This window comes from Dipodomys merriami, unplaced genomic scaffold (assembly GCF_024711535.1).
Source record: "Dipodomys merriami isolate MVZ:Mamm:240054 unplaced genomic scaffold, mDipMer1.0.p SCAF_6, whole genome shotgun sequence".
NCBI lineage: Eukaryota > Metazoa > Chordata > Mammalia > Rodentia > Heteromyidae > Dipodomys > Dipodomys merriami.
In genome coordinates, this window is record NW_027206179.1 from 37722659 (window position 1) to 37747082 (window position 24424).

General features: G+C 38.2%; 1 protein-coding gene across 8 annotated transcripts in view; it reads left to right on the plus strand.

The window, feature by feature from the left end:
- LOC138814048 (Krueppel-like factor 12) overlaps positions 1-22707 on the plus strand; it is a 708935-nt gene extending 686228 nt beyond the window's left edge. For all 8 annotated transcript variants that reach the window (XM_070002825.1, XM_070002822.1, XM_070002820.1 and 5 more), the window contains one exon: positions 13213-22707. In XM_070002825.1, coding sequence (XP_069858926.1) covers positions 13213-13394 — 182 coding nt within the window. In that variant the 3' untranslated portion in view covers positions 13395-22707. The remainder of the gene's footprint in view (positions 1-13212) is intronic.
- Positions 22708-24424: the final 1717 nt, after the last annotated feature.

The following is a 24424-nucleotide window of genomic DNA, read 5'->3' on the forward strand; positions in this document are numbered from 1 at the left end:
GAATTAAAAAAATAAAAATTCTAAAAAACAATGGTTAGAGAAACTTGTAAAAGTGCACCACAGGAACACTCAGGCGCCAGTGATTCCTACAGCCACTAGATGGCGCACGAGACCCAGATGTTGAGTGTGAAGAGAGAAAACGAGCTCTCCTGGTGTGTGTGACACCATATGAAATGGAACGTGACTGTCTGTTCTGCAGACTTTGGCAGTTTCATGATGAAGGAAACAGATAAAGTTAAGCTTAAAAAACGGTTTAAAAAAAACTGTGCTTGAACCCTGTAAAAATACTCCATGTCAACTGAATCTGGAAATGTTTTATGCTCTTAAATTAATATCAAATCTTCTCATCTGTGGTGCTCTATAGCCAATATGCTTTAGTGTTCATTTTAATTACTGTAAAAACTGTAAACCTGTAATTTTTAAAAATTGCACCAATGGCTCTTGTCCGTAATCCTGAGTTCTCAGGAGGCTGCACTGTAGGGATCATGGTTCAAAGCCAGCATGGGTAGGAAAGTCCAGGAGACTCTTATATAAAATTAAACACCAAAAACCCAGTAGAGTACTAGCCTTTAGTTTAAGCCCTAGCATGCGTGTGTACACACACACACACACACACAAAACCAGGAGATCATAGCTCATGCCTATAATCCTAGCTACTCAGGATCTGAGAATCTCGGTTCAAAGCCAGCCCAGGCAGAAAAGTCCCTGTGAGACTCTTATCTCCAATTAACCATTCAAAACCCAAAAGTGGTGCTGTGGCTTAAAATGGCAGAATGCTAGCCTTGTACAAAAAAGCTTAGGGACAGCACCCAGGCCCTGAGTTCAAGCCCCACAATTGACAAAGAAAAAAAAGAAAGAAAGAAAAGAGGTTTATTTTGGCTCACAGTTTCAATTCAAGGTTCAAGTGTCCTATCTGATGGGGTTCTTCTTGCTAGTAAAGTCCTGAAAGGGCTGGAGTGGGATGGGATATGGGGAGATGAGGGAAAGGACTAGACTGACTGGTCAGACCCACTTGGTAGCTCACACATCCCATTAGCCCATTAATCCATCATGGTTGGATTAACCAATGAGGGTAGAGTTCTCTTGGATGTCCTGCCTCTTAAAACCTCACAGTGGGATTCAATTTCATCATGAATTTAGGAGGAATTTAGACACATGAAAGAGTGTGTGTGTGTGTGTGTGTGTGTGTGTGTGTGTGTGTGTGTGTTAGTATTAAGGCTGAATCTCAGGGCCTAGACACTACTCCTTAGCTTTTTCCACTCAAGGCTAGCACTATAACGCTTGAGCCATAGCTTCATTTCCAGTTTTTTGCTGGTCAGTTGGAGAAAAGAGTCTCATGAACCTTCTGCCCAGGGTGATTATAAATAAACCACCATCGTCAGATCTCAGCCTTCTGCGTATCTAGGATTACAGGCAGGAGCCACTGGTGCCTGGCTTGACATGAGAGAATTATAACCAAAGTACAGCTTAAGTTTGAACTCAAGAATTAAGTGTTAGAAACTGACTGTCACTTCTAACTGGTAAACTTAGAGAAGCTTCCTAACTTGTATGAATCTCAGGTTTTCTTTTTTAACTTTGAGCCAAGTCTTATAGAAAAATAAGTCTTATCACATAATTTTATATCTCAAATACAGTGACTAACATAGCATAGGGACTCAATAATTATTTGAATTAGAATTATATGCATATAGATATAGCTGTTGTTTTATGTTACTGTGACCCGAAGACTCAAAATTTTAAATCCAGACAATTTAGTAATTGTATGTGTGTGTGTGTGTGTGTGTGTGAGAGAGAGAGAGAGAGAGAGAGAGAGAGAGAGAGAGAGAGAGAGAGAGAGAGAGAGAGAGAGAGAGAGATTTAGAGAGAGAGAAAGAGAAATTTTAAATTTCTAGTGCTGGGGTTTGAACTCAGGGTCTTATACTCCCATGCAGCACACTTGCCTATGGCTAGTGCTCTGCTGCTTGAGCCACAACCCCAGCAAAGCTTTTAGCTTGTTATTTTAGAGAGGAGTCTTGAAGCATTTTTCTACTTCGGCTGGCTTCAAATCTATCTGCCAGGTCTCTGAATAGCTAGGATTACAGGTGTGAGCCCCTGACCTTTGGTTTATAATTACATAGTCTCTTCAGTTGAGACTCTACTAAATCTAAAATTTATGCATTGCAGATGTTTGGAAGTAAAGCTAATTATTGTTTCATAAACCCGTTTTGTCACCATAATACTAAATAATGTTTAGAGGATATATCTTTAATTCTTTCTAAAACATTGCCATATTCCACTTGAAAAGGGAGTCATTTATATTTATTTATTTATTAAGCATTATCTTGATCTCTATCGAAGTTTTTTTAATTAAAAAGGCAGAAAAATGTATAGTTCCATCTTCAGTGAGCTCTTCAGTAAATATACTAGAAAAGACTCATCTATACGGTCATGACAAAGGACACCATTCCTCAGCCATACCTGTAAATGAATCTCCAGATGTGTCTGGCAGAGAGGAACTTTTTCCCCCTGCCTGAAGTACCTCATTTTCTTCTTCCTTTCTAGTTCTTCAGTGGGTAAATGTAAAACACCTCAGTATCATCTTGTCTGTTCAGTTCTGTGACCAGTCTCCTTTCCTGCGTGAGCAGACACCCCATGCTCCAGGACCCCCTCAGCTCTGTACATTCTGTTACAGTAGTTTGATGGCAGAAAAGAAGGGTACCTGGGCAACACTGAAGCCATGGGAATATCAGATGTGGCAGCTGATTGGCTATGAGTGTAGGGGTAAGGAAGGCTTTGGAGATGTCTAGTGTGTGTGGTTAGGAGTAAAGAATGCTATTCACAAACACAGATAGAGCGCAGGTGGAAGGATCTGCCATGTCCCAAGCATGGTGCTCAGCTGTGCTTTCCACACTTACATTGCCTACGTAAATCCCTGGAAGGAGGTGGGGCTAAAGTACCTGACCATGTCTGGATGTTGGAAAAGCAGTAAAGCTGGGACTGAGGCCCTGGTTTCTCTAGGCCCTGTGCCATTGTCATCATACCCAGGCTCAGACAAGCTTGCTAATAGTCTGCCTAAGTCATCTCTTTGCCACAGACAGATTGCTATGCCCATCTACATGGCAGCACTGATGTAACATTTCCCTTTCAGATACACTGAAGTAATGAGATAGCCAGAGAGTTTAATAGTCTTATGTTTAAGGCTTTTCACTAATATGAACTCCAACCTATTAAAAATTTACCTGTTAGAAAGCCAGTGAAGAAGTGTGAATCAAAGGCATTCATTATTAACTAAGATTAAATGACGCTTGCTTGGTGCATAGTCCTTTGCATATTAATGGAGTAATATAAAGATAAAGACAGCCGGGCGCTGGTGGCTCACGCCTGTAATCCTAGCTACTCAGGAGGCTGAGATCTGAGGATCGCGGTTCAAAGCCAGCCCGGGCAGGAGAGACCGTGAGACTCCTATCTCCAATAAACCACCAGAAAACCGGAAGTGGCGCTGTAGCTCAAGTGGTAGAGCGCTCGCCTTGAGCTGAAGAGCTGAGGGACAGCGCCCAGGCCCAGAGTTCAAGCCCCACGACCGACAAAAAAAAAAAAAAAAGATAAAGACAGTCTGGTGTGGGAGACAGCCTCATGTGCTGTGAACAGCACATGGGAGAGGCAGGAGGTTGCTTACCTGGGGACGCTGCCACAGTGGCAACTGAGGAAGGAATTGAGCCTGTCTGGAGTGATATGCATGGTATCTCCTAAGTAAACACATTAGCGTACCCCCTCACACTAGGACATTCTTTCACTTGTTCTGACTCTAGATTAGTAATGACAAGCTATGGATATGTTACAAGAATTGCTCTTATTTTCATTAATGGGGGAAGAGGGAGTTCCTTAAACCTATCAGAGAATTACTAATTACCAAACATGCCGGACCTAAGATGTACAATGAATAGTCTGAGTACAAGTTAACTGTGTTGTATATGTAGGATTCAATTTTGATTCACTGTTGGTATGAAAGTTTTACTCTATTGAACGAAGTTTTCCTAAATTTAGAAAAATACATTACTAAATGAATTTGTGGGTTTGGATTCTATTGATGTTAGCAAATAGATCATTGATGAATGGTAGAAAATTAAAACTATTATGGTGTCTTGAGGGACCTCTTTCTGCTTTGGGATCTATTGTATCTACATATCCATCAAAGCCATGTGAAGAGAGTGAGGGGTGAGCTGTTCTAACCATGTCCTTTTTTCATGTTCTATCTGAGAAGAACTATATATTTATTGTTCGTCATCTTATCTGGAATGGCAAACTTAACTGCTATTACTAGGATCTTTTCTTTTCTTTTAGTTTCGTTTCTTTTCTTTTCTTTTTCCTGGTTGTGGGGCTTGAACTCTGGGCCTGCGTGTTATCCCTCAGGTCTTCAGCTCAAGACTAGCACTCTACCACTTGAGCCACAGAGCCACTTCCAGTTATCTGGTGATTTTTTGGAGATAGGGGTAGCTAGGATTACAGGCATGAGCCACTGACACCTGGCTGACCTTTCTATTTTTAATGGAATTACTAAATAAAGATAATAAGGAACTATATTAGTAGGTAATATAGTCACCACTAAAGAATATGTAAAATGTTTATTCATAAGGCTCAATGTTAATTCAACTAAAAGGCTTCGTAACTAAGAATTCAAAGAATTACAAAGTAAATGTATTGCCTTAAGGATGAAAATAAACAGTGATAGAGCATTTGCCTCTTGTGCTAAAAGCCTTAGGTTTGATCACAGCATTACACACACACACACCACACACACACACACACACACACACACACACGCAAACAAACACACACACTTAAACACATTAAAATTGTGTTCATATGAGCAACAAAATACAAGACTAAATTATGTTGGTAACCTTAAAAGATTTTTTTTAAGATGGGGTTTCATTTTTTGTAGAAATAAGCTGTATGCGTAGCACTAGCTTAAATGAGACTCTCAAATTTCTTTTTCTTTTCCAAAGTATGTATTCTAATTCATTAGACTAGAAAAGATCATAGAATGAATAGAATGTGAGCAATTCACTCTGTGTCTCACAAAGTAGATTACTTTTTGCTGCCTCTTTGTTCTATTTTTAAAAGGAAAGGAAGTATTTGAGTTACAGTGGTTTCCATTCAGTTAATCAACAAGTATTTATTAGTATAAAGCACTGAGCTGGGCCCTGGGGATACAGTGGGGAAGGGGACTTTAGGCCATTTTCAGTACAAGGCAGAAAATAAACAGGAGGAGCTAAAACATAATACAGGAAAACAAAGGCATAAAACTAAGGAAAGGTAGACCACCCCTGTGGAAATAAACTAGATAGGTTAGCTGAGCAAGGATTCCATGTGCAGAGCTGGCAAAAGGAATGATCCAACTGGGGCAATGAAGGAATACTAATTCTCCTTCTAGACTGAAGAGTCTTAGAAATTTGTCCAGCTGGAGAGATGAGTAAGTCCACATTGCACTCACAGCAGATCAGAAGATCGGGTCTTATTTAGATGGTAAATCGTAAACAAGTTTGGACATATCTCTGGTCTTTGGAGCAAAATGGAGTTGTAGATACTTTGGGATCTTTCTTTTGTAAGCTATAGTGAATGTTATGGGAACCAAGGAGAAACTTGAGTTGGTGAGAAGAAAAAGACAAGATCTTGGGACAGGTAAAAGGTAAAGTCTCAGCAAAAAGAACTGAAGGAAAAAATAAGCAGATGCAAAGGAAGAAAATGAGTGTTGTCATCACATGGAAATAGAAATTCAGGACAGCCAAATAAAAGAATGTTCTTTGACTTTTAAAGTCTGTACTGCTAGTATGTTTGTGATAGGATATTTCAGGAAATAGGTTGTGTAGTAGCCATGCTGTTTTGTAAGTTGGAACTCAAGTTCTCAGTCTGCTTGTCCAGTTTTAACCAGATATTCTGGTTTATTAAAGCAGTGATTTGAAATGTGGAGTGGAGTTGTGGTTAAGTAAGACACATATTAACTAAATGACTTGGTGAAGTAGAGTTATTGCAACTGAGCCAATGGGAAGATGTCAGAGTTACATGGGTTAATGTCCTAAAGCTCTTAAAAGACAAGTAAGGTACATGGAAAGCATTGTATGTTTCACAGAATAATATTTTAATAAAAGTATCCATTATAGAATGGCATGGATAACTAATTAGGGACCTACTTGGAGTTAGAGTCAGAAATAATTTAAGTCAGTTCAGACAGTTTAGGGGGGTTGGAGGGCGTAGAGGCCAGCATATTAATGATGTGTTTAGTTGAATCTACAAGACAAAGTGAATCAAACACGCTAAGTAATACATTAGTCTGTTTGATTTATTCAGTGATTTTTAGCCTTCGAATGTTTCCAAAAGTCTGAATCCGGATAGGTAACAGTTAGCCAAATATCTTAATTCACTTCTTAAAAATAGCAAGCAGGATCTATTTTTGACCTATCACTTGTATTTCTTTGTAAACGTGGACAAATCTTGGATTTCCTAACTACAAGATGACATTTTCTTTCTTGAACATTTTGCATTCATCAAACACAAGGCATGTGTAGCTTTGCGCTCCGTAGCCACACATTAAGAGTAGGGAGCATGCGCACAGTTGAAGAAGCTGTGTTCTAAGCAGCTGGACTCTCCAGCCTCTCTGATCCAGCAAGCAGCGGGCTGGAGATTGGGTCTGTATTTATTTGGCCATTCCTTCTGCCTGATTGTAAAGATAAAGATAGTTTATGCCACCTTAACCCCCCAAAAGACAGGTTAGCCTGGTCTAGTCATGGCTGACTCAGGTAATCTCAGCTAACTTTCTTGGTCTCAGCTTTCTGTTTTCTCATCTTGAAAGTACCTAATTTCCTCCCAGATCTAGATTTCTGTGAACTTTCATGAACTATTTTAACAGAAACCAGAAGACAAGATAGGCATCTTGATTCTCTGTGTGTGTTTCTCTCCTCCCCCCACCCTCGTATGCAAATTCCATTCCTCATGAAACAGATTGTCACAGCAAATATGTTGAGCCTTGAATGTAATGAAGATCATTTGTCAGTGTCTGGTCCCTGTAACTTTATAAAAGTTAAACAGGGACATATTTCATAAATGCACTTCTGAACCTAAGAAAATGCCTATGCTTCCTGTTGCCAAAGGTGTTCTTTTCGTTGCTTGAGAAAATAACAGAAGCTGATGAGAACACCGTGTTTTGTTTAACGCAGGCCTTTTGAACTGCACATTCCTCCTAAGTGAATGTCTCACCCGTCATTTTCATACGCAAGGGCACCTGCCTTTTGTCTCAGTGCACATTTACCTTTCAGCAATTCACAAGCTGAAATGGGAGGTGCCTGAAACAGTTATTTTTGTTTGGTCAGTTTGGGGAATCCATTCAATACTTGTGTTTTCTTTAGATTGTATTGTGCCTTCTGCTGGGTAAATGTCATGGAAATGCGTTGAGTGACTCTTAATCCTTTCCTTTAACTAAAATGGAAAGAGAAAAACCCTCTCATAATAAATCAGTGTGTATTGACCGTTTCAAGAAAAAAACCTCTGATGTGAGTTTGTTATTTTCCCAGGACACTTAATTAAGTGTCCCAGAACATTTGCTTTATTTGAATAATACTTGTGAGAACAGAGTAGAAAAGGGAGAAAAAGGAGAGTAGTAGAGGGAGAACGAGAGGGAAGGGGAGGAGAGAGGCAGAGGCAAGGAGAGGGGCAAGGAGAGAAATAAAGAAAAACTGACTGCTTATTTATATAAATTTGCATTTAACATGAACTCCAAATGTGGAGTTGAAGGATTTTAGGACAAAAAAATATCAGCCAGGGACTGGGAACATGGCTTAGTGGTAGAGTGTTTGCCTAGCTTAGACCAAGCCAGGTTTGATTCCTCAGTTCCACATAAACAGAAAAAGCCAGAAGTGGCACTGTGGCTCGAGTGGTAGAGTACTAGCCTTGAACAAAAGGAGCTCAAGGACAGCACCAGGACCCTGAGTTGTTCAAGCCCCAGGACTTGCAAAAAAAAAAAAAATTCCTTTTTAAGACTAAAAGTGGTCAGATTGCTTTATTAATATAAATATAGTGAAGATGGCCTAAGAATTTGTGATGATAGAATCACTACAGAACTGAAAACCTAGAAGTTACAAAACTGTACCCCAGAGACTAGCAGTGTCACCTAGTTAGCCCCCAAGATTTTATCTGATGACCTTTGATTTTTCTTTATATACTGATGACTTCATGTTTACCAAAAGTCCCAAAACGTATTGCTAATCTCTATCTATATAGCTGTCTATATATTATATATGATATGTGTATTATAATATATACATATATACACATAATTACATACCAATAATATATGTATATTATATATTGTTTGCATATTATATAGATTTTTACATATAATACATATATGTGTATATTATAAACATATTATATATATGTGTGTGTATTATATATATTCTCTTTTTTTCCCAGAAAGAAAGGGAGAGGGAAAGAGAGAAAGGAAAGCTAAAGGAGAAACTGGATCATAACTTTCCCTCACTATTTCATAGGATTAATATAGGAAACCAGAATCAATGATCTGATGTTAAAGTTCAAACCATGTTATTTTGAAAAAGACATTTTCACGGATTTTGTCAAAGAAGTTTGTGTTTGTAGATTAGGCAGAAGGAGCAAAGAACACATAATCTGTTTTTATTCCCAAATCATTTGTAGGGCAAAGCAGTTTGGAATAATGTATTTGTACTCTTATACCTCAGATAAATTCTAGGATACTGCGCTATTCGTGGAAGACATTCGTGGAAACCCCCATCACTGCCACTGGCATTCTGTGTGGTGCAAAGCAGCTCTGTGTGGTAGCTGTTGGGCTCTGGGAAGTGTCCCATCTCCTTACATCATCCAAGCCAACTCTTTCCATAGGAACGTCGACATGGAAAACTCAACTGCCATTCTTTCCCTTCCACTGACCTTTAAAAAGTATATTTAGCCTTCTGTGTTCTAGCACATTTTGAAAGGAAAGATTTTTTTTTAATGTTAAAGCCTTTCAGAAGACTCATCTATACATACACTATATGCCTTATGAATTTCATCATTTTAATTAGTTTTGTATTCATGTCATGAATTGAATACCTATTAGCTTAATATGTTTATAAAATTATATCCTTTAAGTTTTTTCAAAGCATTCATATAAATATTATATAAGAAAATAATACAATAGGTACTAAAAATATTTTTATCCATTTCTGCAACTCTACCGGTCCAAGGAGAGCACTGTATGATTTATTGGTATCTTTTTGATGAAAGGTTCTGGGTGGGAGTAATCTCTTTTGAGCAAGGAAAGAAGGCCTAGCCTGGGAGCTGTATGTTCTCTCGAGCACTTCATCATTTAGCCTCTAATTCTGAAAGGTGATTTGAAGATTTTGTTCTTTTTCTCCTATTTTTAATGAATAGAAATGCATTAATATTAAAAGAATTAATATAAGGCAATAAGGGCTATAAATATTATGCATAAGATTCTTAAGTTTTGGATGGCAGAAAGAAATGATCCATTTTTGTAATGACGACTTCCAGAGAAAGTCATTTATCCCTCAGATAATTAAGTTTACTCTTGAGATTCGCTTCCTCCTCCAGCTCCCCCCTACTGGAGAAGGTGTCCGTCCAGGCTTTGTTCCTTAAGGTCCAACAGCTCATGAGCTTCTGTGTTATGTAATAGGAAGTTGTGTTTCTGAGGCCCGTTTCTCTGTTTTTCATGTTTGTGTATTATACTTGGTCATACTCACAGACTGCTTTTCACTTTTACTCTGTTTTCTTTGCTGTGCATCTGTGGTTTCAGATAAATCCTTGCTTCCACCCACCCGTCATGTGTGTGTGTGTACACGCGCATGTGTGTGTGTGTGTGTGTGTGTGTGTGTGTGTACAACTTCTGAGATGAAGCACAGTGAACCTAAATAATGGTGTCATACTCTATATTTCAAAAAGTAGAAGAAAGGATTTTGTAGGTTTCCCTCACAAATGATAAAAGTTTGAGGATATATATATAGCCTGATTTAAATATTGACAATGTAAAATAAAATTGAAACACCACATAGTATCCCCAAAATATAGGCAGTTTTTATTCATCTGTTCAAATTTAATTTCACAGTTAAAAATAACTAAATGCATGTATAATTGCTGCCTCCCAATGATGTAAGGGTAAAGGAAATTATGTTTACACATAGTTATTGTGGAAAGTGGAAAAAAAGAAATGCCATATGTGTTTATTTCTAAAATTACTTGAAATTTGAATTGAGATGCGTAATCTGAGGCTGTGAAAGCCATAACCAAAATATTCCCTCACGCCCCACCCCCGCACCATCCTAAACTAACAACGTGAAATGTGTATACCAGTTCAATCAACTGACACATTCAAGATACAAAAAGCAGTGCCCATCCCTTTGATCTGGGTCAGCAGCCTTTCAGTAGAGGGCTAGATAGTAAATATCTCAGGCATGGAGTGGTACGTGGTTTAGGTTATAACTGCTCAATTCTGCCTTCACCTCAAAACAAACAGAACAATCTGTAAACAAAACCAGCGTGGCTATATTCTAATAAAAACCTGTTTGCAGACACTAAAATATAAGTTTCATGTACAAAATGGCCCTCTTTGGATCTTTTTTTTCAACTATTAAAAACTTAAAAACAGGAACCATAGTCAATCAATTCCTTCTCTAGACTTTGAAGTAAAAAGGTCACAAATGCCTTTATTAAACTCCCCCCAAAAAAGTGAATATATGACTTAAGTTTTTCAAGGAGTCAGTTAGAGAATTAGGTTCCTAAGATAAATGGACAGGACAGTACCTGAATGATCATGTGTCTCTGCCTTGGACCATGCCAGCCTCACACAGCCTCCTGGAGGCGCTGCTGAGGTCTCTTGCCTGCTTCCTCTGCTACTCATCTTCAGGCTGTCAGTCACAAAGCTCCTCCTTCTGCTTTCTGCAGCTGAGAGCAGGTTCTAATACCATATGCTACTTCCTGGAAACAGAAAAACACAATCTCCTTCTGTATGGTTGAGAAGTGCTTGTTTCCCATTAAGAAGATCCTTTATTCTTTCCTTCTGGAGCTCTGCCACCCTTGTCTGATTGTACCACAGCATAGGACCTAGCTTAGAGCCTCATATTGGTTCCAAACATTGAGCTCAGTGCTTCCAAAGATGGATATATTTTTGAAGGATTGGATTTTATATCAAGATTAATATCAGAACCTGTGTTCATGATAGAAATTCCAAAAAGAGATGGCATTTAACCTGTTGAAAAGCAAACAATTGTCATTGATGTGGTCTATTATAGATCACCACTCTTGTAAGTTTGCTGAGTTTTTGTTTGATTTCTGTCAAATTCTATAATCAGTAGACATGGAAATGCTGGTTTTCTCTCCTTGGAACAGTTAGACTGAATAACCAGTTAAGATTTTGAGTCTATTCCATCAGTAGACTTTTACTAAAAGGATTCTTGTTAGAGTAACCTGAGCTTCTTAGGAGCCTCAACTAATGAAGCCATTTTTCTAGATGTAATAGGCTAAACTACATATTCACTCTCTTCCAAAAGGACTACTGGATCCTAACAAATCCTTATAGACAGGATTCATCTAACAGTTGAATGAATCTACTTCAGTCTAGTTTTCCCATGTAGGCATTGCCTGTATATCTCATTTATAGGACTTAGTTTCCTGTGTATACATGTGTGTAGGCACTCACATACGACACATTCTCAGTGCTTCTAATCTATCCAAATACTTTCTTGGAACCAGTTCTAGGCTCTGAAGATACAGAAATTGCAGGAAAAGGGTCCATGAACTCCAAAAAGACCCAGCAATTGGTAGAAGAGAAAGATAGCAAAACAAAATCTTTGTGCAATATTCTGATAGTAATTTAAAAGAAATAAGATGTGATAAAACGATACCCTTCACATTTCAGTAAATGTATATATACCATTTTGGACATTTTAATTAAAATTTCTGAACATGGAAAAAAAAAGTAATTTGAGACTACCCAAGAAAGAGGAGCCATCTCTCTCTCTGAAGACACAACCAAGTTGAGATAGGGTAAAAACATTGTTACCTCTGCAGAATAATGAATGAAAGGCACTGGATTCAGGGCCACACACAGCTTCTCACTGGTCTTCAGTGCATTGCTTCGCTGCATTGAGTCTTGGCCTTCTCATCTGTAAAGTTGTGTTAATAATACTTAACTTTGCAGTCTCGAACATAAGGATTAGCAAATAGCTCCCTCCCCTGCCTTTTCTCCAAGGCCCTCCCTCGCAGGCCAAGACACACGCTGCATATAATGGATGGAAGGAGAGACCAGTTTTTGTGGGGTTGTGTGGGGACAGGGTTTCCTTTCTGAAGGAAACCAAGGAAAAGAGTGTACTTGGGTCAACTATTGTCCTGGATCCCTGGGGAGTCTGTAGGACAATGGCTACCGTATCTTTTCCCAGCACAGCCTTTGCATATTTTACTGTCCTTACAAATTGACTGAAGGGCCCTGGTCAAATTACATACTTCTTCAGACTTCTTTTTGCAGCAACTTTGAACATTTGATCTAGCTTCAGGACTCCTCAGGCTCCCCCTCCTAATTCTTAAACCCTGAAAACTGTACTTCTGCTTCGCACTGCTAAGACATCTACTACACTCATTGCCCAGCGGAAAAGTAAAAGGTAGATGTGTATGAGTCCTGGGTTCCTAATTTCTGAGGGTTTTCATGAAGAAGTCTGTATACTTTCACTGCCTGATAAATGGGTCCTGTGTCCCCAAATCATCTGAAACTATCCAAGTGATGCATATGAAGAAGAACTTGTTGAAACAAACCATTACTAATTCCCCTTTATGATTCTTACAGCTTCCAGGCTTAGAGCCAGGTCAGACTGGGTAGAGTTCTAATATTGCTCTTTTTTTTTCTTTTTTTGTCCACTAGGGGCGATTATATGATTATACCCAGGGAAATCAGTGTATTCCATTCGATACTTTGGCTTTTCATAGCTGAGAATGCAAGTGCTCATTCACTTGCCATCTAGCAGAGCAGGAAAGGTGAAATGAAACCCCTCACCTCTCTGACCCCCAAACCTTGCCAGTGGGATGGGTAAGGTTTCCAAAGATGTGGCAAATGGAAGACTCATTGAGAACAACAATTCCCCCAGCATACCAGGCTTGCCCGGGTTGTGATGGAAAAGTCGTGGAGCACCAAAGCTGTGTCCTTTTTGTGTCTTGCAGGAGAGAAACCCTACAAGTGCACCTGGGAAGGGTGCACCTGGAAGTTTGCCCGTTCAGATGAACTGACGAGGCATTACCGCAAACACACGGGAGTGAAGCCATTCAAGTGTGCTGACTGTGACCGCAGCTTTTCTCGGTCCGATCACCTGGCCTTGCACCGCCGGAGGCACATGCTCGTGTGAAGCAGGCCCCTCGTCCAGCTGGGAGGAAGAGCTGGATCTCTTAGTGGCATCCAATTCAGCAGGGCTGAATCCCCTTCACAGTGTTAACGCCAAGGACATCACCATCCCACGATGTCAGACACCAGAGCAGGAACCAGAACGTCCACTTCTCCTTTCCGACTGAAGGTAATCCCCATCACGACCACGCAAGAGACGTCTTCTTCACGCTGGCCTGAGAGCTCAGCGCTACCCACGTTCCGGAAGAGCCAGGCAGTTGTTTTCCGAGTTGTTGTCCTCTGCCATTGACAGATGTTTGTAGCTTATACATTTTCCGAGCTGTCAGACATTTGGTTATCAATATCTTCTAGGTCAGCTACCACAAATTGATAGCTAGAGCAAGACCTTTTCGATCTGAATGATTTTCCCATCATCCCCACCCCCGTGAGCCCCTTTCTACAAAACTTTTAGTTCCTAAGTGAGCTAGAACACACATCCGATCTGTTACCAGCAAAACAGCATGAACATAGGAAGGAAGAAGCTGTGGGAGAGTTTCCATTACCTGAAAAATAAAGGCACACTCAGCAGCCCTCTGCAGTAGCGAAGGCAGCCGTTAGAATCCCACCCGCAACGTGTCATCATGCCATGCCCTGAAGAAAACCAACATTGAATCTTTCATTTGTTTGTCCTTGAGTGTTTTTTGTTCTGTTCTGGTCGTTTCGTTCATCTGTTTGAGCAGAGGGGCAGCAGAATTTCAGTTGAAGTCTAGTCCTGAAGTCTCTGCCCTGCCATGGATTGGCCCAGAGGTGTTCTGTAGTTGAATAGGAAGAGCCTGTCAAAAACAAAAACAAAAACCTACTGCCCCACTTCAAACTGCAGTGTTCTGTCACCCAGGCATCATCTCTTCCTGCCCCTAGTGTCTGGTTACAAGGAAGTGGGGGGTTAGGGGGACTTTCTTAGACACATTGGCACCAAGGTAAGAGGTGGGGCTGCCAAGGCAAAGTCAGTGGACATGAAAAATCAGACAAAGCAGAGGAAATAATGCACCTCTCAAGGAGAAAAGCAATAATGAATAAAAGGACTTCTCTACAATAACTTTACTGAGGACTCACGTTACCAGTTTTTATACTTACTAAAGGAATTGTGGAGAGAGGGGAGGGGAAAAAAAAAAGTACTCCAGCATTTTAGATGTCTTGGTTACATTTCCAGCCCTGAGGTAATCTTTCTGTTGGTTGTTGTGCTTGGTTGGGTACCACAATTAAAGATTACACTCCCCTTTTCTACAATTATTTGGTGACTTGAAAGGATGAGGGAGGTATAGCCGGGAATGAACTCTTCGGCTAGCAGGTCAGTTCTCTGTGGGCCTGAGTCAATAGAAAGACAGCGCCCGCCCCTAGAAAGCCTGTCATGGTGCTAGTTTTCTCTCATGGAGAGCCAAGAAGAGCAACTCTCCCATAGGATCTTTTTTACACATTTCATTTTCTAAACTGTACCAGGACTCCCTGGTCCTGGATTGGCATCTGCAGGGATAGTGAACCTTTCTCATCCTGGAATTAGGATGAGAACAAAGTAGAGTCCCATCTAACCTCCTAAAACTAGGAACCTTTTACAGCTAGCAAAGACTACAGTAAATAAAGCAATACATCACCAACGTTCTTTTGGGGAAAATTATCATCTATCTTTTTTTTTAATCCACAGAAAGCTGGGTTGTGTTTTCTGTTTTCTGGGGTTTTTTCCTCCAGCTTTATGTGGCAAAGGGGCTAGGTAAGACTTTCGTTGTTGTTGTTAGGATTTTTTAATAGCTAGGTAAAAAAGGTCTCCAGCAATGACCTTTGCATTGTATTTTAATTAGAAACACTTGATTTGAAGAACTGCACAAAATAACCTCAAAAATATTCCTAGCTCATTTTTAAGGTGTTTGAACATTCAGAAACAATTTCTGCTGAGAGAATTATCCTTTTTAGGATCATCTAATTCAGATGATCTTACTCTGATGAATCAAGGACTATGAACATTGCAACCAGGATGATGTGTGTCAGAAAATAGTAAAAGAAATTTTACTTAAGCAACAGTATAATGAATTTCAGCTCAAATTATAACTACAAAAGTATGTGGTCTATTTTTTTTTTCTGCCAGGTCTGAAAAACTCATCAGGTAGTTTCCCTTTAACAAGGGCTGTTGTTTAATTGATAAATAGCTTCTTCAGCTATGATCTGCTACCCATTAACCAGTAGGCTTTTTTTTTTTTTTACCAACTGGAACTTTTTTTAATCTGTACTGTATACAACTTAGATGTCTCAATGCACGTGACCAATTCAGAATAGAAAAAAAAAAGGGGGGGGGTCCTTGTGTATGCCAGCCAGTACTGATTACTAGTCAGTGGAAAGAACACACAGAGAGAAAGAGTCTGAATAGCTATGAACTCCCAAACATGGCCCCCAGAACCAGTGAGGGAAATCACTCAGGTATAGAGTTTAGTTTATTCTGCCTGTTCTTAAGAAGAGCCAATCTTTTTCTCCACTGAAAGTAGAGCACTGCAGGTAGGTAACAGTTTTTAGAATTTATGGAACTGACAGGATCTGAGTGACAGCTGGATTTAAGTTTAGCACAGAACTAAATGTGGTGGCACACCCCCTATTACAGGAAAGATTTGGGGAAGTGAGCTGTTCTCGCCACCCTCCGGAAATGGAAACAGACTGAGATGGTAAGTTAACTAATCGATCCTGTCAGCATTATCCTATTTCCCTGTCTTGATGTGGCAATACTGTTAGAAGGGAGCCAAGCACATGTAAGTGAATGAGTCTCTGATCTAGCCCTAGCAACCGAAACTTACTTGGGGCTTGTGTTGGGACATCGCAAATTCTCCTTGATGAGAGTATTTCCTAAAAGTATTTCCTCAGGTAAAAGGAAAGTGATTTGAGACAGAATGAAATGGAATATCTTTAGGTATAGAAAAGCCACTATTCCATCTCATGGGTCTTTTTAGCTTCTTCTGAAAAGCACAGTGCAATGATAAACTACAGAAAAGGGATAGATTCAGTTGTTCCCTAACTAGAAACATTCTTTTGGTTTAGCCTTGAAGTGGTTGGTTTCACAGCTAGGATATGGCATGGTTGGGAATTCTCATACGCATAACTGTGACATATAAGTAGCTGCCAGAGGCTTGACTTTTCTCTTTGCATTGTATAGATAGATTAAAGGGAGTTAATGTTATTTGAAGGTTTTTAGTAGAGTCCCTGATATTTTGATCTTGTTTGAAAAGATTCATACTTCCTCCTCTGCCTTCAGCCTCCTGTTGTGAGTGGTATGGTCTCTACTTGATAACTTGTCTTAAGTTCTATTAAGGCATTTAGAATGAGATTCTTAATGACTTGACCATAAAGATTATACCACTGCCTTTTTCAAAACACAGAAGAGGACATTTTGTTTTCAAAAACAGTTGAGTATCAGTAACAAACCACATTAAAAGAGAGAGCACTTTTTATTCACTTTAAAATTAAAGTGGGAAATAGGAAGATAAATTGTTGGGGGGAAAAAGTCTTACAAAATGCTATTGTGTTTATAGATGCCAGTTGTAGATCATTAGAAGGGCTACTTTCATTCCGGTTGAAATTTGGAATAGTTTACATGAAGATTGTGTTCATTTGTATGCATCTTGTTTTAAGTTCAAATTGCCATTTGTGTTTTAAACGTCAATATGATCCTGCACTTTGAAATCAGTTCAATAGCCTGATAACGTGTATATGGATAAAGATGCAGTATTCCTTATTCTGTACTTTATTTATCTGTACTTACCAAAGCTGCACTTGAATCATCTGATGAGGTGAGGCCTTCAACTTGTATCAATACACTTTCATTATGTTGTTATGAATACTTAGAAATGTAGTTGTGGTGTTGTTTTAAAGCTGTCTTAGCAGCTACAGTAAGGACTCACAGAATTTAAGCAGTGTTAATACCAGCATCTGTGCCCCAGTCTGCATAGAAGGGACTGAATGTGAGATGACTGGAGAATCGTAACAGGCCCAGGAAGCCTTAATATTCATAGTTCACAATTCACTCTTGGACTTTGATCTCACTAATACCTGTGAACTTATCAGGTAAATATAGTCTATTAACCATCATCATTGACAAATCTCTTCCTTTACTTTTTCTGAGAGATAGTACATCTTCTATTATAAATTTGTTCTCAATTCGATTTGGTTTAGGACAGGGGTTTAGGAAATCATGTCTTCCATGTTACATTTCTACTTCTCCCCACACTGCCTTCCACTTACCTGGACAGATATCCACACCCAACCCATGCACACATATGCACACACCTGTATATGCAGTAGCCATTGGGCTAATAAATATCATCAGACCCTTTTTTTAAGGAAAGAATTTGTAATAATCCATACCCTCTAGAAATGTAAGTTATTTACCTTATTAGGGATTCAGCTTCTAATACTATAATATGACTTTGCCTGCATTTTATAGCTAAGAAATGTACATAAAGATTAAAGATGCTATATTTTCACAGTTACATTATAGAGTAATGTCTGTTTAGTGACTCATGTCCATTGGTATTTTAAATACGCTAAATACTAAGAAATTGCGATAGAAATTCAGATTTTTTTCATAAAATGATATAGAAGGATACTGCATCTTTAAAAAAATAGAGTGAAGATATTTTACTGTATTCATAACATGTGATAGTGGAAAAATATTTTCAAACATGCAGATTTTACAGAGGTTGTAAATAGTTTGATGAAGTATGTTGGGAGAAAGAGCTTCTAGTTTTCATCACAATAAAAAAAAAAACGTATTCAGGTTTGCCTTGTGTATGTTACACACGATTAGCGATATTGCCATAGGAACTCAGTCCCACCTTATCAGAACACGTTCTCTATCTTCTGTCAAAACAGAGTGGCCATGCATCATGGTTTAGTAAGAATGGTTGAAAACTTCCTGAAGTCATTTTAAGTTGCTACAGACAACAAATTTTAATGTCTTTTCTTACTGTAGAGAGAATAGGAATTTATTTGTGCTAAAGATCCCCTAGGATTGTTTTCTCTTCCTGTTTTCTTCCTCCTCTGCAAAATAATTCTTGATTAAAAAAAAAAGAAAAGCAGAAAGCAATACAGGTGTTTATTCTTGTTTGAATTCCAGAAGAATTGCTTTTAGGCATAGCTGCATGTTGACAAGATTAAGTGCTATGGATTTGGCCACATGTAAAATGAATCTGTACTGGCAATGGGAATAAGCTAATGCCTATTTTCTAAAATTAATTAAGTGCTAAAAGTGCCTGTCTATAGACATGACCAATGAGATGTTTCTATACTTTTTCACAGCAATAATTCTTCAGATATTTTGAAAACACATATATCCAGAGTAAATGTATGCACATAGTAAATTGAATCTGTTCACATATCCTCAGGGGAGGGTGAAAAAAGCTTTTATGACTTATAAGGATCAAATTTTATTTCTTATTAGCATTTCTTAATTTGATTTTTCTCACTTGAAGAATATAAGAATGCAAATATGAACAGTAAGGTAAATCTTCAGTGTATACTAAGGGCAGGTGATAACTATAATTTTGGATAAAAAGTTGTGATTTATCCCTTATGAAACAGTATACATGACTCAAGAAGCTTTGCTCAGTTCAAAAATACCAATTTATTTAAAGCAAAACTCTGAGAGATATTTGTCTACTTATTTTGTCCTCATATCAAATGCACAAGCATATCTATATGTTTCATGCTTACTTTTTCCCCTTATATTTTCTAATATATGTATTTCTAAGAACCATTTGGGGATGATAGTGACATTTCTTTCCAAAATATCTACCAAAGTGCTACTGAGGTTTTCTCAGTCTAGCTTTTAACCCATTTTGCAGTTTCCTGAAAATTACCTGCTTTACAGTTCAGAATTTCACAAGTATTTCCAAAAAAAATAAAAGATTTTACTGCTAAAAGTGGAGTCATGGGTAGAAATACACAGAGGCTGTTTGAATAGACATGAACCCTGGAAATTCTCCAACTCTGTCATCTCAGAGCACAAATACACCCAAACAAGTAGTTGTGGTTAACAGCAAAATTATACTCTTTTTTTTTTTTTCAGAGCCAAACATTTGGTAAGAGCAATTTTAAAAGTATGACTGACATTAAACCTTTCAGGCTTTAGTCAATGTAGACTACCACCATGGACAGAATTTTCCAGAGCCAGATCACAGGCCTAGTAAACCATCCTGCTTCCTCCTCTTAAGTTGCAGGATGGAGAAGGGACAGGAACTGCACCCAGGATGAAGCAGAGATAACTGGATGTCAAAGGAAAGCCGCTGTGCTTCTTGGTCTGCTGAAGTTAAATTTTGACTGGCCTTCATTGTGCATGTTGTATGAAAGTACTACATATCCTGAAAGGTCAAAATGAAGGAAAAAGAAAATATTCTTCATTAAATACTTACTATGCTCTAAGCACTATGAGAAGAAGCGTTAGACACATTACCACCAATCTCTACAACAGATCTTCATTTTATAGATGGGGAAATTGAGGCACAAAGAGGCTGAGAAGTCAGTGGACACAAAAAATAAATGGTAGAGACGGAATGGCAAGCCTCCTGGCTCTGTACCCACTATACCACACTGTTCATTTTGTCCCAGTACTCACCTTTTCATATCTCTAACTCAGTTGTATTATTGGTACCCTGTATGAATTATCATTTTCCAAGTGAAATATCACCACTTAATGTAACATGTGACTTTGACAATGGTGGAGAATATTTGAAATGGAAATTTGTTTACAAAGGATCATTAAAAACCAATAGAGACAACCAAACATATCCCTGAACTTGCCTCTTTCTTTCCAAATGTTTGGCCTGGAGTTTCAGGACCAGTAAAACTTCTCCCCACTAAGTATCATTTTAGCCCAAGTTGGTTCTTCTCAACTCTATACTTGTCTTCGTTTATACACTAAATATCTTCTCACTAACAGATCTGCTAATGTCTGAGTAAGGTACATTTGAATCCTTACCTCTGTGGACTTAGTAATATCAGAGGTTACTCTTGCAAGTGGTAATGGGGTAGTGGTCACAAATATTCAGATCAATGAATGACTCCAGATTTCTCACTTAAACAGTGCTGTTTTGGAATGCATTAAATAGTCCCACAAATAAGTTGTTTATAGTATTGTCAGTTTAGCTGAGTTTTATGCACGAAGCTGTCTACTATCAGAGAAATGAAATCCTGCCCACTCCATGTAGGACAAGATCTCTGACAGCATTGATTCATGAAAGCACTAATGGACTTCAAAAAACATTAAGAGAATGTCATTTCCCATAGCACTTGTGTATTTGGAAAATGAATCTCCTGAATTAGGATCTTTCTCCCTGTTACTTGACTGGAGGAGGAGATAAACTTGTATAAACAAATCCCCATGTTGAAAGCCAGTGACCATGTATCCAGTGACTGCAGACTGGGGCTCGTTCCTCTCAGTTAATTTGGTTTCAGCACCAATAATTTCTCAATGACAAAACCACCGCTGTAGGCCAGTTTAAAAGAGTTGCACAGAGGACAGAATCCTACCAGTACTTTTTCTTTTGGGTTTTCATCTCTAGAAATTTGAAGTATTTGTCCTTTCATTGCAAAGTGAGAGCCACTGACCCTAGTGTAAATTGTTTCCTATTTTTCCAAAGCAAGTTAACCAAGACTTTCACAGAGATTTTTTTTTTCTTGTTGAGAAATGAGGGTGAATAGAAGGATAGAATGGGGGTATAAATACAAAAGTACAAGTGTCCACGCATTCATTAAAAAAAAAGTAAGGTATTTTCAGGGCATACCAAATCTTTCTATTAATTTCATGCTCTAAAGATACAATATAAAACATTATAGAAAATGCTTTTGCGCTATTCCTATTTCTTAGTTTTCCCATGACAGAATTTTGTGATTGCATCCAGACCATACAATATATTTTGTTCTTCAGACTTTATTCCTTTGGATGGGGATTGTTGAACTGGGGCACTGGTGCCTATATACAAGGCTCTTTCCTATCAACTTGTCTGTCCACAATTTGTTGTGTTGAAAGATTCATTAAAAAAAAAAATCCCTGTCCCCTCAGTGGATGGTAGTTGTATTGTTTTGTTCATGTCTGTGTGGGACACATTGCATCACATGGCAAACCAACTCTGTGGAAGTGAGATAATTAGTTGATAAAACCAGCTTGAAAAACATTGTCTATGTATTATGTCATCCTGCATCATAATGCAATTATGTGTATCATGATCATTTTTTACAAAGAGAAACCAGCAAATTCATGTTTGTCCATAGAAGAATGTACTCAGAACTTTCTGTGTTGTGAAACAGTGAGAACAGACCACCTTTAAGATACCCACCTGCCACTTAAAATGACTTAGTTATAATTAGCAGTAGTCTAGACATTGCTGTTGGGGGCGGGGGTCGTCAATTCAAACGTCATATTCTTTTGAATAAATTTCATGGAAACAAAGAGCATAATACCATCTTTGGCCAAATCAAGTAGGCACCCCTGTTCCTTGGCACTTAGCTCATTATCCATAGTGACTGGATCACAGATATCTCTTGTGGAAAAATATAAAAACATCCTTTAGTTTGCAAAAGAGTTATTCTAGGCCAAAAGCCTCTGAACAGCAAAATTAATAGACGGGCTGCATCTAATTCATTTTATGGATGTAACTTCACAAATGATTCGTATGTTTCTGATCTCAGAGAGCTAGAGTGCCCAGAGGAAATCCTACATATTAAAAAAAAAAAGTAATAAGAATAAGGTCCCCCAATGATGCTGGCAAAGCAGATGTGTTGAGTTCGTAAATCTTTGTTTGGTTTTCTGTTCAGAGTTTAATTGCAAATGAATTTATTTCTCTGACTTAAAGATCTAATTTCCTAATAGTTTCCTCTGCATTTTATATACTCTGTAGTGTTTAGGCAATCCCTGTTATAAGTTTATTAATATTATGTAAGTGTTGTTCTTGTATTTATGTATAGTGTATGTATTGTAAATATACTCAGAGCTTTTTTCCTTTTACTGTAAAATGGTGATTTTTTTTTTTTTTTTTGCCCTATGATAATGTAAAGGGAGACCCTCCTAATGAGATTCTCTCACAGGATAATTATTCCAGTCTATTCTCAGAGATTTAAATGAACAAGTGTTATCGTTTTTTTAATGGTGTCTCAGACATATTCTGTTGGTGCATTGCTTTTCTGTATTCAACTTTCCTATGAATTGAGCTGTGAACCGAAATAGAGTTTAAACCTTTAATTGTATGCATTTGTATAATTATCTGAATGAAGGCATGAAGGTTAAATAAAGCATTTTGTATGGAACAAAACTCCTTAATTATTACTAACATTGACGTAGACATCTTGGAAATCATATGTGTTTAACCATTCAAATTAAACCTTCATTATGAATTTTTTTAACCACTGTGCATAGTAAGTGGAAAATGCACATAAGATGGAATCAATACTTTAAAAATGAAGATTTTTATTTTGTAACAACCAGCCCTTAAAATTGACCACTAAACCATTCTTTTAATGAATGTAAAACTAAAAGTCGTCCAGAAATAACAAGTGATAGGAAAGATACATCTTTCAGACCCTAGATCTAAGTTATCAATTATGTTTCTTTACTTTTTTGTATCATGTAAACATAGAACAAACCATATTAACACAAGCAAAGGCCACCTTCCATAGTTTTGTTTTAGTTATATTTTTATTATCTTTAGTTGTACAAAAAGGTAACCAACAATCAGTTTTTAAGTACTTTTTTTATTTTTGTCAGTCATGGGGCTTGAACTGGGCCTGCGCACTATCCCTCAGCTCTTCAGCTCAAGACTAGTGCTCTACCCCTTGAGCCACAACGCCACTTCTAGTTTTCTGGTGGTTAATTGGAGATAAGAGTTTCACGGACTTTTCTGCACAGGCTGGCTTTGAACCTTGATCCTCAGATCTCAGCCTCCTGAGTAGCTAGGGCTACAGCCTGAGCCAGCAGCATCCAACAGTTTATCTTATTTTTATAACTCCTTTCATCATTTTCCCCCCATCTTTCCTAATTTGATCTCTTAATTTTTCTAGTTTGATGGCAAATATATTGAATAATATGACTGCATGCTCCCTGCCCTCTTTAAGAGTATAATATCTGTTGAAATAACTACTACAATTAGCTCTTGTGAAATCTTGTCAACTTTCTACTACATTATACTTTGCAGATAAAGATCTAAATACACACACACACACACACACACACATTCTACAAAAGGAATTGTAGCCTCCGAATTATGTTTGCTCTCTCTTTATTCATGACAAAAGTCCTGAGTTAACGACTATTCATGTCCTGATTTTATAGATAGAAAAGTGAGATAATTTATGCAATTTGCATAAACTTCTCCAGTCAGTTTAGGTTAGTGTTTCACCACTGAAAGTGTATATATCAAAGTAATAGATTTCAGAGGTGGGGAGTGAGAGATGATGTTGGAAAGAATTGTTGCAAAGAGTAGCATTAGAGACATTCAACCATTACCTGTAATTGTGTGTGCACAGGTGAATAGAAAGCCCACAAGGGATAACCAACTCTTCCCCTCCCAAGGAGAATCCGTTTTCACTGTCTTTCCTTTTGCTTTTAAATAAATTTATTCTGTTTACTTAAAAAATAAATTAATATTAAAAAATGAAATACAACCTGGCACAGTATGATCAGTCAGGTAAACTTGGGTTGACTTCCCCAATTCCAGCCTGGGGAGCGGGGAGGTCTTAGTCATGTCTTGTCCCAGTCAAACCTTCCTGGGTACTTCCCTGGTGAGTCCAACTTCACCCTTACAAAAGAAGTTACTCACTAAAAAATGACATGCTTCTTAAAAATGAAGCGATACACCAGTATGCTTATTTTTACTTTTTGTTGTGCCGTTTTAGAAATACTCATTGGAGGCAAGAGCTGACAAATTAGAACAGTATTTGTTCTACATACTCTTAGTGTGGCAATACTTAACAGCACTGACCCCTGTCCATCCCAGTATTTCACTTTGGATAGGACATTTTAGCAAAACAGCA